Source organism: Lissotriton helveticus, chromosome 8, assembly GCF_964261635.1.
Source record: "Lissotriton helveticus chromosome 8, aLisHel1.1, whole genome shotgun sequence".
Taxonomy (NCBI): Eukaryota; Metazoa; Chordata; class Amphibia; order Caudata; family Salamandridae; genus Lissotriton; species Lissotriton helveticus.
The window spans coordinates 1582524866-1582539601 of NC_136069.1; the positions used below are offsets into that span (position 1 = coordinate 1582524866).

The window sequence follows — 14736 nt, forward strand, 5'->3', positions numbered from 1 at the left end:
TTCCTCATATGGCTCAACAATAGAGACCCTTACTTGAAATTCACGAGCACATCCAACTCGACCACACTCGCATTCCTAGACCTTACCATCACGGCCAATGAAGGGTACCTTACCACCACCACATACTACAAGGCGACGGCTAGGAACTCCCTACTACGCTATGAAACGCAGAAACTTGGGGACCGGGGCTACCCTAAAGCAATCATCGCTAAATCTAATAAAAAAACCAGGAACCAAAACAGAGATGCCCTCCTTGAAACTACAATGAAGGAGACAAAGGAACAACCAATAACCTGCGTCACCACCTACAACACGGCTTCTAACCAGGTAGCGAAAGTTATCCAAAAAAACTGGAAGATCATCAATTCTGGAAACAGAGAATGGGACAGACCACGTTTTGCGTACAAGAAAGCTAACAACCTCAAGGACACACTGGTCTCCACTTACCCTAAACCACAGACCAGAGTTGAAGTGAACACAATCCACAACACATGGGGGCTCCCAAGAGTGACAGGCCACTACCCGTGCAATGATTGCAGTGTGTGCCATCTCACAAAGCACACCAAAACACTAGATCTAGAACCTGGTAAAACCTGGACCCAACGGTCACACACTAACTGTAACTCACGTAATGTAGTTTACATGCTGACATGCACCTGTGGTCTGCGCTACATCGGCATGACCACGCGCAAAGTACGTACTAGGTTGGTCGAACACAGGACCACTATAAGATGCAAGAAAAATGTGAGCAAACTCACCGACCATTTTCTTCGATTTAACCATACTCCCAATGACCTTCATTGGACTATTATCGAACATTTCCCTGACAATGGGGCAGACAATGAAAGAAAACTCCTGAATAAGGAACAACGCTGGATCTATCGCCTTTCATTACAGAAGGATGGCCTCAATGACGCTATCCCCTGGAACTCCCTTAACTTTTAAACACCCGCGTGACACTACTGTACCCCTTAACATCTGTCACGCCACGGACAGAGCGCCTCCCCACGGGTCATCGCACTCTACCCTACAAGCAACCACATCATGAGCTCTCGGCCACTCACTCCTGTCTGAGCACCTTACCCTATTAGCAATATTTTTAATTATACTTGGCTAGTCCAGCTCATCTAATCATTTGTGCCCTCTGCTCTCAACCATTACGAGACGAGAACCTCGGCTCCCTCAGCCTTAGTTTTCCGAACCACGTGCCTTGCCACATATATTTATTACCACATAATATCCAGCAACTCTTTTCTCTGCCACTGAGACCCGCGGCCCTACGGCGCATGCGCTGGCACCCGCGGCTGCCTCCAGTAAACTCCTTCTCTCCCGTGGCTTTTATGCGCATGCGCGAGCACACCCAACAGTCTCAGCCACACGCATGCACAGCTCCCACGCCATTTAGCGAGTCTCTTCTCCATTGCTATCCCCACACAGGTGCAGGCAATTTACTCACTCATAAAAACAGACCGCAACCGCCGAACAGGTTCCGGAGTACGAGGACGGCATACAGGTATCCCGCAGGTCCTGACCAAGACTGTTGTGAGTACGCTGCTCTACCTACACTACGCCCTGGTAAGCGTTTCTTCCCATACAGGTCCCTAACAGCTAGTGGTCCCACGTTTGTATTCCAGGGTCATTTCCCTTGCCGACCCTCTCCTGGAAGCACCGCAGGCCAATCGTCAGCGTGAGAACATTTGCCCTTTCTCCACATATTGTATGTGAGCCATTCGCTTTCTAGCATCACCATGACATTTAGAAACCGATTATCACCACTAACAATACCACCAGGATTGTTACACCTTTACCGCTTGTAGCCCCCGCAGGCAGCACTTATGAATGGCAATTTTATAGTACTTTATTTGACTTCTGCAATATGCTAAAACTGTCTCTATATATGTCGTGTCCTTGTCATAAATGTTGTATGTCCAGGTATGCTTGAGGAGGGAATCCCCCCCTTTAACACCTATCGCACCTTAGTGAGTGCGACACATAGTCTGCTACACTCACTTAATTATTTTAAGTCCTGAGGAAAGCCAGAATTAACAGAAGGCACTGGCTGAAACATGTCGACCAACACCGGATGTAGGAGGTCGTAATTCGCCACCATCACATCCACCCTGCCTTGTTTTTAACTGCTGACAGGAGACCATTTATTAAAATTTAATTTAGCCCTCGGGCACTGGGACCCCTGTCAAGCTGTTTTAATCTCACTTCACCATACTCACCACACTGCACTCTCAGTAAGATACCTGCTCCGCTGTAATCAGGCGTCGAAGTACACCCGGGACGCATTAGGTGTCACTGGGTGGGCCCGATGATGAAGCATACCACCAACTAGGTTGGTAGGTGAGGGCTTCATGAAGACACCCAACTGGTGCCACTGGACATGATTTTTCAGAGTTCCATATACAAGTCACTAATAGCTAGTTCTTCTTGATACTTACAAATATCATATGCAGTGTTAGGGGACATGGCACACAGGGATGTGTGACATGTCGTGTTTTCACTTTTATCTGCACCAAGACACACAGCCTCCAACGGCAGCCTTGCATGTACTTGGTGAGGAGTCCCTTAGGGTGGCACAATTTGCACTGCAGCCCTTAGGGACTGTCTTTGGTACCTAAGCCCCTATGTACAAGGGTACCATTTACTAGGAACATAAAGAGGGTGCTAAACATTTTGCCAATGGGGGAAACAACTGTAAAGTTTTAGGAAAGAGCGCAGGGAATGGGGACCTGGTTAGCATGGATCTAATTTACTATGAGTTGAAATGACATCAAATATCAGGCAAAAATTCAGGGTGACTATGTCAAAAAGGGCACTTTCCTACACAGAGCTATTGGGAAGATGTGTGGTCTAGAGGATTAGCTGCTAATCTCAATTATTCTGAAATGCCTAAATCTATTTTTAGCAATCCACTTTGAGTTCAACTTCTTCTCAGACATTTCAAAGTGGGGCATATAAACCTATAATATATGTTTATTTGCATTTCAAATTATGACATTTGGCTTCCAAATATGTCTTTGACCTAGAGTAATACACATATTAATTAAATTAGAATGGAGTTAGAATGGTTCTGTTGGTGAAATTGTGTTTGAGTGTGTTTATCAATGGTTGGAATCATGTGTGACTTCCCAAAGTATAAGCCTTAACGTATGTGGATCATTTCATGGTGTATATGCAACACAATTGAATTGATGTATAAACTGATGACACAATACGTATCTTGCAAAACAACTAGTGTGCATTCCTCACCCCAAAGTTGGGAAGTGCAATTAATGGTCAATACAGATCGTTATAATATCAGGATTCACAAGTTTGGTTTATTGTAAAGTTGGTCACGTTTAGAGCATGTAGATTGTAGACATAATGCTGCACGTTTTACTAAGTAACCATGTCCATTTTCTTTTGCAGATTGGAAATGTGACTCTAATTGTCTTCGTCAGTTACTTCGGAAGCAGAGTCCATAGGCCTCGCGTGATTGGTTGTGGAGCCTTGGTAATTTGTGTTGCTGCATTTATCATGTCCCTTCCTCACTTTATGGTGGGACCATATGAATATGACCAGTCTTTTGCCAGTAAGTATTTACTCTGTACAGATATTGTTTGAAAGGCAAGCTGCTGTTTTTATTGACATTACTTTAGAAACAGGACGCCAGACACCTAGGACCCGATACATAAATCCATTTGTGTAGCAGAGCTAAACTTAAGAGCGCAATGGCTTGTGGTGCATGGTTAAATTAGGAGTATGTATCCACAAATGAACTAATAACTTCTAATGAGGTTTACTCATATGTAGTTTTCCACCAGTAAATCTGCTCACTGGGGCACAGATAGGGCCTTGGTCTGATGACATTGAAAGTTAGTAAGTGCCCATAAACTTGTGAGTTTGAATGTCCACAACACTTTCAAATGGCAGGTTCTACCCAGCATGCTGTCATAGATGTACTGCTGTCAGTTGCAGGAGTTAATCCCTATCCTACTTATCTCTTATCCCTGAATTGGTGTACAGACCAAGTTATACTCCACCGGGAAAATATTTTCTGCATGGAAAAAGAGAAAAAGATAAGTTTTATTATTTAAACACAGTTTTGTTAAAAATGCACAATTGTGTGCTAGTATATTAGCATCAGTAAATGCCTCTGTATGATGCTACTGCTGGAAAACTGTTACTGTTGCTTCTTTTTGGGTGTACCCAATCCTAGCCTTTAGTTTTTCAGAAAAGAGATCTTTAGTACTCTTTGTCTTTAGGTACATGTTACCATCAGCAACAACCACAAGGTAGAATGCTGCCTTTTGTGAAAAGATTGCTGGGCATATTTGCTATCCGTCATGCCATGCTGGGCAGCAACCAAATATGCTGTTTTGCGTGAAAGGGAGTAAACAGAATAATGCTCTAAATTTGCAAAGAAATGGAGCATTTCTGCTCTCCTTACATGGTGCACTCTGTGCAGCCTATCACCCATACAGGTACATAACAAAGGGGTATACCCAATCACAGTTGGAAATGGGATAATATTTATTCATGAAACAGAATTACTACTGCCAATAATTATGAGGGTGCAACCCAGATATTTACAATACCCCAACTCAATAACTCAAAATGACCAGGTTGAACCTGGTTATCGATACACAGTTTATTTAGACATGTATCATTCCAATTACAGTACATGATATAGCACAGGATGATCCATTGTGATATTGTGACATAAAGTGCTCAAGGGTGTGCGCGTGAAGTGAAAGAATAGTGGGAAAAGAACATAAGGTATAAGTCGTATACAACATTTACAATGTTAAAAGATATGACCTGTCTTGCAAAGAACATGAAAAATTATTAATGAGGCCAACAAGTAGTGGAAGCCTAATTCAGTAATGAGCTTATACACCACTAGGCTCAGATGTACATAGTACAGGTCACGAAAAAAGTCGACGTTTCGACCCCATGTGGACGAGGTTGTTCGATCCCTTCTGCGGGGTCTTCCTCAGGACCAATAGAATGGGCAACCTGCAAGGTAGTAAGCCAATGGTCACTACTCCGTCACAGTATTAGGGGGTATCACATTCCCGGAAAATAGCAATGAATGCTCACCTATATTAAGACACTGTAGGATGTACAGTGTAAGATAGTGGAAAATGTGGGCTATGTAGCTCCAAGAACGAACAGAGAGGGACACCAGCAGTGTCTACACTGAAAAACATAAAATGCGACAACCCGTCAGTGCTCAATCATTTTCATCATCATGTATGAGGTCGAGATAAATGGCCCATACTCACATCAAAGTTTCATTGCCATTAAATGCAATCGTGCAATTCAAGGCTTAGTCTTGATGAGATAATAGGGAGTATCATAAATAGATTTAATCAAGTCGACTCTTGGAGTAAAAATAGGAAATAAGATAGTGAGGGACCTCCCTGCACCTACACATGGATTTAATGTGAAACGTATGGGTGGGCAAGCCCAAAACCTATACATTAATCTCTAGAAGGGGTGCTTATGCTGACTGATAAGTGTCAACTCAACATATGAGCAATCTCAACCACCCGTCTGCACAAGGGGTGATTCAATGATCATAAAAAAGCGTAGAACAGCACCTGACTGGCACTAGGTGTGGGATAATAGTATACACACAGGGGGATCCTCACTCCTTATCTGAAAGCTTCATAAGTTCCTCCTGGCAGGAGAGAAAATATTGCAATGGCAGCAATTGGGAAGCTACAGTCAAATCTACTGATGGGCTAAGATACCCGCATGTCAAAGACCATTGAAAGGGCCCCTCCACCATACCTTATTTACTCCTTGCTCCACAGCTCAGCTGAAGTCGAATGCGGGGCAAAGGAGACTCCCTTTACATAAACGTCAGGGTGAAGTGGAAATGTGCACGCCGTGACCGGGACGCCCACGTCTTGCAGAAGCTAAATGCTGACACCAACAATGACGCGTATGCCAGCAATAGCCATGGCGATACGTCATCGTGACTACGTGCATCACTAGATCAATTTTCACGGACACCATCTTAATAAAAATGGTTGTATGGCAAAGTAACTCATGAGTTTGTGTTGGCAACAATACAACCGGGTGTGGACAAACTAAAGATGTAAGAAAGTAGGCCGGTCATGCAGGCTTGTGTCATTAAACACATTAATTCTGATCCGGTGTTGCTATGTTAGAGAAATCACCTGTAAATCATAATATTGCCATCACAACAAAAACTTGTTATTTAGGTGTCAAACAGCACATTCTATTACACACAGAACATCATGTTTGCTGCTGGGATCATGTGTGAATAAGCATATCATTAGTGTGTTAAAATGGATAATAATAATCATAATAACTTATTAACATGGATAATAGTAATCATATACAGCTATTAACAAAATAAAATGTATATTGTCTTGTACCTGGACCTGCCATGTATCTCAGGCCCCCCATTATTAAACCTTCCATGTTGGCCAGAAAGAAAGAGGTGACACAGGATAACAGCGATGTTCCAAAATGCACAGCCCGCCAACATTAACAATGGAAAAGAGGCACAAACTGTGTTAATCCAAGGGTAGCAATTGTAACTGCCTACTTGTTTCCTCCTGTTCATTAAGACTGATTTGGACAGTGTCAAGATAATGCATCCATTTGCACTACTGTAGGTTCATAATGTCAGAGATATTGCCACCCTAGGGCTGAGTGTAATCCTCTAAATTACTACCCATCTGAGGCGATTGGCAGAAAGTGTTCTACTAGAGGGGGCCCAACAACATTGCATCTGATCCTACTACAATGTTGCAATACTCTTGCCTTCACCTTTTGACTTGTCTGACCAATATAGAGCAACCCAAAGGACACCTGATTACGTAGATTACATATGTGCTGTTGCAGTTGGTGTATGGGGGCAGCACATTCAAGTGAAATATGGAGCAGCTGCTTCAAAGCTGCTCCGTGTTTGACAGTGCAGGCGTTTGAAGAAGACAGAGAGATCCCCTTGCAGGCAGGTGCACTGAGTGACTGCACCCATCTGTAAGGGCTTAACTGGGAGATTCATGGGGCTTCCTTTCTCCCCTCCAGATGGCCACCAAAGGGAGGCACACTTTCGGTGCACCACCGTTTTGTGGAGCACTTACAATGAGGTCATATTTGCCTATGTGCACACATCCATAATATGGTCCGAGACAGAGACAAAGTGATTCCCTTATTTGCATGAGGCAACACCCACATGCAAATGAAGAACCACCCTGTCATGATAGCACTAGAGCTATATGTGTGCCAGCGCTGTCAGTATTCCAGAAGGTAACACACAAGCGTTTGCAGCCCTGTCTGTAATACTTTTTGACCCGGGGGTGTACTAAGCAGACACACAAGCCTGTTGCACCCCCAGAGCACAATGTACAATATGGCCCCTGGTGTACAAACTAGTGTAGAAGAAATACTAATTCCCCCAGTCATGTTAAGAGTAACGATATAAGGGTACATTATTTGTGCAAGTGTCAAGATGCGTGAAGTACTTAGGATTTGCAGGATAAGGGGAAATATCATGAAATTAAAGTCCTAACCGAGATATCTGATTGATGCCTGTACAGTTAGTGCAGTGGTAATGTGTAAATGTGTCACAAAGCTTTTTCCCCAGTGCAGCCACTGAGTAATACTTTAATAAAGGCTACCACAAATAACCCAGTATTTATGCAGCGTCCACATCATCCACACTCAGCATTTACTAAAACCTTGGCAGCACTCAATAGGTTAATTAATGACATTTTTGTCCTTCAAATTTTCAGTTAGTAAAATATATGGTTGATTGTGGCCTGTTTTAAAACCCATATTTCAAGTCTCATCATCTTTGACATTAGTGCTTAGTTATTATTGTGTGAAGTTTCTGTGACTGAGGGTCTGGTCAGGGAATCAGGTTCTAATAATACAGCCCCACTCCCCGGATATGATTCCTGCGGATGTATGTCATTACAACGCATGCTTTTACCACGCATGCTTTTACATCGCAAGTTTTACAATGCATGCCTTTACAACGCATAGCGCTTTGGGGTGCTGGATAGTGAATAGTTTAATTTACTATTCCAACTCCAGTCCCCGTGGATAGTAGGGAAGGTGTTGGATAGTAAATTAAATCTATTCCCTATCCTAGAGCGCCCCCAGCGCAATGTGTTGTAATGGTTTGCGTTGTAAAAGTTGTGATGTAAAAGCATTGCGTGGTAAAAGTTGCGTTGTAAAGGATGTTTCCCGATTCCTGCACTCTGATACACCTAGGGCCATATTATCAAGAACGGTAATAACATTATCGCCGCTTTAGCGGCAGGAAACTACAGCTAAAGCGGTGATAAGGGGCTTGATAATATGCCCTAGAGAATTCCAGTAGAGGCCCATGGTTGTGGTCATTCACACCAGGACCTGGGCTTCTATTGGAATTCTCTAGGGCATATTATCAAGCCACTTATCACAGCTTTAGCGGCAGTTTCATGTTGCTAAAGCGGCAATAATGTTATCGCCGTTCTTGATAATATGGCCCACAGTCTTCAGCCAAATCGATTTTTAGCTTAGTATGTTCAACTAGAAATATTGATCATGCATAACATCATAATCATAACCTTTGTTTCTAAGGGAAATTTGAGATACATTAGAATGGATTAGCATGCAAGTTACATTGGTATGAGCTCTTTTTATGCCTCCAATAAAAATACAGGACTAGATTTACTGAGTCTTAGCTTCACCCTTGCGTAGCAAAAGGCAACTTAGGGCACTGCAAAGGCTTATTTGGAATTTACCATGCCAAACAAGACCAGATTTCCAGGGCCTTGCATAGCTTTGTAAAGAAATTAAACACAACGCAGATGCTTGTGCTGCATTACGGTGCATTTCAACTTTGCATCCACCCATGTATTGTGGTGCATTTCAGATTTACTAAAGCTAGTAAAACTGAGATTGCATCAAAATGCTATGCCTTCCCCAGTGGGACGCAATAAAGAGAAATAACTTTATTTCTCCCTGTTATTTCCTCTTTCCACATGTGCTGCATTCTGCAGCATACATGGAAAGAGGAAAATCTATTTTGTGCAAAAAGGTTTCCCTTCTCTACAGTGCCAGTGTGCCTGTATTGGTGATACAGAACCCAGATATTAACAAGACCACAACTCAATAACTCAAAATTACCAGGTTGAACTTGGTTATCGATACACAGTTTATGTAGACATGTATCATTCCAATTACAGTACATGATATAGCAAAGGTTGCGCTATAGTGATAATGTGACATAAAGTGCTCAAGGGTGTGCTTGTGAAATGAAAGAATAGTGAGATGAGAACAAAAGTTCCTAAACAATATTTACAATGTTAAAAGATATGACCTGTCTAGCAAAGTACATGAAAAATGAGCAATGAGGCCAACAAGTAGTGGAAGCCTAATTAAGTAATGAGCTTATCCACCACTAGGCTCAGGTGTAGATAGTACAGATCTCTTTACCATGAAAAAGGAACAATAAGTGAGTGAGTGACACAAAGAAGCATCTTTCTTACCTGTTACTTCAAACAATACAAAAAGTTACTCTTGGCCTATTTAATGGTGATGAAGTTACCAGCATTGGAAGAATGGAAGCCTTTGTGTAAACTGCTGTGATGTGAACACTCGAATTTGTGACCACTGCATGTATTCTTGCAGTGTTAACACGGGCAGAGCCATCTTGCTGGCTCGGTCATTAATGCATTTGGGTCGTGCCTGTTACTTGCATGATCAGCTAACTTGAAGATGCTTTGATGATGAGGTCTGCTGGTAGCATATGTATTTGAGCGACTAGAGATGTTCATAATCATCTTTATAAGAAGCACAAGTCCACCTTGTTGAATGAGATGGTCCTTCATCTGCATAAGTGTTTCATTTTGAGGTCCATATGATCAGCTTTGCCCCAGGTGTTATGCTGCAATGCTAATCAGCATGCTGGCCTCAGATATACCCTGAGGGCTGCAAGAGCACAAGCCCTGAGTCTTAGCATACCTGGACAGTGCAAGAAAAGAAAACAAATATGAGTGGTTGGGGGAGCACCAGAAAATTTGCCGGCAGCAGCAAATCAGCATTAAAGTTTTGCTGTGAAGAGAAAATTAAAGAAAACAAGTGCTGGTGATAAAATCAGAAAAGTGAATGATACACTGAAAAATAAGGTTGCTCAATTAATAAAATACAAATGTCACATGAGTAACAGTGAGTGGCAAAAAGTGTGATGACTGACCATACTCTTCAGATGTAAAATAATCAATTATGCATACTGAGGGAGATAGAAGAATACACCCAATCAGGGTATAGAAAGCCAGCCAGACTAAAATATTACTGCATGTTCATCCAAAATGTAATTTAACAATGTCTCAAACAATGGCTGAAGGGTTCAGACCCAAAACAATTGCTCGATTAAGGAAGCTGACACAATGCCTACTATATGCGTATGTTATATATGTTTTTAAAAGTAAATGAAAGGTCTTGGCTTACCCCAGACCAAAAAAGAGTAGTTGTGTATAATTAGTCATGTGGCAAAAGAGTAGATAATAACAATTTTGTACTGTTTCATAGTGTTGGTTAGCTGTTTCAAAGAATTATAGCAAAGTCCCTACATGAGTCACGAAGTGATCTCTAATGAACCTTAGCGCCCTGTTTTTCTAAATAATACCAATCTCACAAATATTGTTACCTACATTAATACACATAACGATTAAGATTTCATGGGAATAGAAGCACAGTCACATATGGGATAGTACTAAATTAACAACTGGCAATCTACACAATATGCATGTTATACATGAAAAAGCATAATAAAGAAAGAATAATAAAAGAATAATAAGAAAAAAGGAGATAGTTTGTGCAAAGTAGTACAAATTTATTTAGCAATGTTATCGTCTTTTGTTATCACTGGCAAAATCAGTACTTATTATAAATACATTCAATAACAATTTATAAAAACATCAAAAACAATGGTTAAAATGTTCATCAGATTTTGCCAGTGATAACAAAAGACGATAACATTGCTAAATAAATTTGTACTACTTTGCACAAACTATCTCCTTTTTTCTTAATATTCTTTTATTATTCTTTCTTTATTATGCTTTTTCATGTATAACATGCATATTGTGTAGATTGCCAGTTGTTAATTTAGTACTATCCCATATGTGACTGTGCTTCTATTCCTGTGAAATCTTAATCGTTATGTGTATTAATGTAGGTAACAATATTTGTGAGATTGGTATTATTTAGAAAAACAGGGCGCTAAGGTTCATTAGAGATCACTTCGTGACTCATGTAGGGACTTTGCTATAATTTTTTTAAGTACTCCCCCTGGTCCCTGACCTTAAATAGTAGGGGGCCTCCTTCACTTTTATTCTAGCTGTTTCAAAGCACTGTACATAACAGGTGCTACTATTACCAAAAATAATGCTTGTCAATGTATTTAACTAAAGGGAATCTGAGGTCCGCAGCAAATGTGTAATTCACTGAGCCATCTCGTTGGCTGTCGAAAGGCCTCTGGTCACCATTACATTCACAAAGATTACATTTGCCGCTTTAGCAGCAGGAAACTGCCGCTAAAACAGCGATAATGGGCTTGATAATATACTCTACGGAATGCCCCTAAGGTTGTAGGAGACAGAGTTTGAGGACCACAAACATTCCCAAATGTTGTAATGTTGACATGATTTGAACAGAAGCGTAGCAAAGATGCTATGGGCCCCCCTGGTGCAATCAATGAAAATGCATGCATGTCAAGAGACCCAATTCTATTTGAAGACTCCCAGTTTTTTATGTCAAAATCGTTTTATTTTAGCTGTCTCCTGCCTAAAATTGCCTCAGACTCAATTGAAGTAAATAAGTTAAATACATTACCTCAATTGTGTTTTTGTGAATACTTTAACTTACAACTCAACCTAAACATTGGGTTTTGCCCCATGTCTATGTCTGCACTACATTAATTAGTCAGTTATGTAAAAAGCGTGCTGAAGTTGAATTGGGGTTTGTATTGCTATATCCATATTATAGAGCATATCTGTTCTGGAAAACTTTACTACAATCATTTTCATTTGTGACTATCTGAAAGATCAGTGTAATTGGGAATATGTAAACAGAAACCAGATGCTCTGTTTTGAAACAAACATTAACTTTCTCCTAAATTTTAACATAACAAACACCCATTAATGTGAAGTCGGTGTAAAAAACTCACAAAGATCTCGACAGCCAGCAGCAAGAGGCAGATATCAAAAGAAAGAAGAAAAGACTCAAGGCCAAAATGGCCAATATCATAAAAAAGAAAGAAGACTTTGACAATAGTCTTCAAAAAGAATGTATTCAGAGCAAGTCCACAACTTCGATAGAGCAAAGGGACAACGACCTTGAGGAACTTGAGCCTCCTCAAACCTGAGCCTCAAGAAGAACAAGAAGAAATCCATGAGGAGAAAGGGCAAGTACCAGTTTTATTTTTATCGTATGGCATTATTCCACCATCTAGTTGTTTGGTATGGGATATTCCCCAAAACGTGTTTGTCCTTCTACTATGTTTGTGTTTGGTGTTGGTGGGCATCAACGTACCTCCATATGGTACACCTTGTGACTTTGTCGTGCTTCCTTTGGAAGCTTCCGCCTTTGGTCGCCATCATCAGATTCATTTTTTCCCCTCTCATCTTCTTGGCGGAGGAGGGTGGGTTCGCTTGTGAATCCATAAATTCTTCAAGCTGCAAAAATACACCGACAGATAAGAAACTATATGTTTTAGAGCATGAATCTTTTCTTGATTCACATGCTGTGCATTGATTTTGTAGCAGTTTTTACTACAATGATGGTTGGGTTAAACATGAGCGTTGATTTAAAAAGAGATGTTGTGAGACATTTTGTCCTACTTGTGCTTCTTTGTTCATCTGAATGTCCACACAGTAGTGTTTTGTGAACCTGTGCACTGATGCCATACAAATGTCTTGTAGCTGAGTATTAGCTAGGAAAGCCAATGTAGCCCCCTTCTTTCTTGTTGGGAGTGCACCAGGATTGCTTTATAGTGTCATACATGCCTGTTTGTCACATAATTTGATTGTTTGCACAATCCATCTTGCAATTGAGTTCTTTGTTACTGGTCTTCCTTGGAAATTATTAGCAATTGACAGGACGAGTTGCTTTGTCTTGCTATGAGACTTTGTCCTTTCTATGTAATCCATTACTGCTCGCCTTGCATCTAGAGTGTTTAATGTTCTTTCTGCATGTGTCTATGGTTTCTGAAAGAAACTTGCTATCTGAATACTCTGACTCATGTGGAATTGTGAGATCAACTTTGGCAAGAACTGCGAGTCTATACTCATGACAATTTTGTCCTTGAGTATCTGAAAGTACTGTTCCTATAATGTGAGTGCTTGTAACTCACTATCTCTGCGAAGTTATGTAAAGACCACTAAAAAAGCAGTCCTTAGTGTGAAGATTTGTACAGAAGTCTTATGTAATGGTTCGAATGGTGCTTTCATTAATTGTGTGAGCACTATAATTAAATTCCAGGTTGGAGTTGGTACCCTTTTTGGGGGTGCAATTCTTTTTGCTTCTTTTTGCTTCTTTCAAGAACCATTTGATGACTGGTCACATGAAAAAACGTCTTCTAATGTGACCTCTAGAGTATGCCCATACTGCTTCCAAATGCACCTTGAGAGAAGAATAGGTTAGTCTACACTGTAAAAGGTGTGTTAAGTATCTTACAACTGTCTTTTGCTTGTATATTCTTTTCAGTAATCCTTCTTTCCAGCACAATAGTGAGTATATTTCCCATTTTGCTGTATAACATGCTCTAGTTGTTTGTCTTCTTGTCTGCTTCAAGACAGCCATTATCTTTTCTGGTAGTTATAGGTGTGTAAATTCTAAGTCTTCAGGAGCCATGCTGTCTGATGTAAGGACTCTAAACCTGGATGGAAAAACTTTCCTTTTTGCATTGACAAGTCTTGTCTGATTGGTAGTCTGCAAAACCTCCCCTGTGACAGGTTTATCAGATCTGAGAAATAAGGCTGCCTTGCCCACTGTCGTGCAATCAGTATAACTGTCATGTTGCTGCTCCTGCATTTGCTGATCACCTTGTAGAGCAGTGGTGTCGGAGGAAAAGTGTACATATATTTCCCAGACCAGTTTATTGACAGTGCATACCCGAGTGATCTGTGATACTGTTGTCTCGAGGTAAAGTGGTGGCATTTTATATTCTATTCTGGATAGTTGCAAAGAGATCCATTTTAGGTGTTTCCCATCTGTGAAAAATCTTTGAGTACAGTTTGGCTCAGGTCCCACCCATAAGACCATGAAGCTTGTCTTCTGTCTGCTTCTGTATTGTCCTTCCCTGCTAGGTGGATAGCTACCATCTGCATTTCTCTTTGGATGGCCCAGATCCATATTTATTGTGCTAATCTTGACAGTGGTATCGACTGGGTCCCTCCTTGTCTGCTTATATAAAACATGGTGGTTGTGTTGTCTGTTCGGATCAATATGGATTTCCCCCAGAGCTATTTCTGAAAGGCGTTTCAGTCTAGGAATTCTGTCTTCATTTCTAGGACATTGATGTGTTGTACTACATCCTGGTCCTTTCACATCCACCTGACTCTGACTTTGAGGTTGTTAATCAGCGCCCACCATCTCTTACAGGAGGCACCCATTGTTATGGTCAGTATAGGATGTGGCTGTGTAAAATTCCTGCCTTGTAATATATGTGCTGTTCCACCACACTATTTCTTTTTCTATTTTATGTGTGATAAC

At 41.0% G+C, this 14736-nt stretch overlaps 1 protein-coding gene across 2 annotated transcripts in view; it reads left to right on the forward strand.

Annotated features, from left to right (window-relative positions):
• The window catches only part of LOC144773527 (solute carrier organic anion transporter family member 2B1-like), a 477218-nt gene that overhangs the window by 154858 nt on the left and 307624 nt on the right, over window positions 1–14736 (forward strand). For both annotated transcript variants that reach the window (XM_078658588.1, XM_078658589.1), the window contains exon 4: window positions 3418–3580. In XM_078658588.1, coding sequence (XP_078514714.1) covers window positions 3418–3580 — 163 coding nt within the window. The remainder of the gene's footprint in view (window positions 1–3417; window positions 3581–14736) is intronic.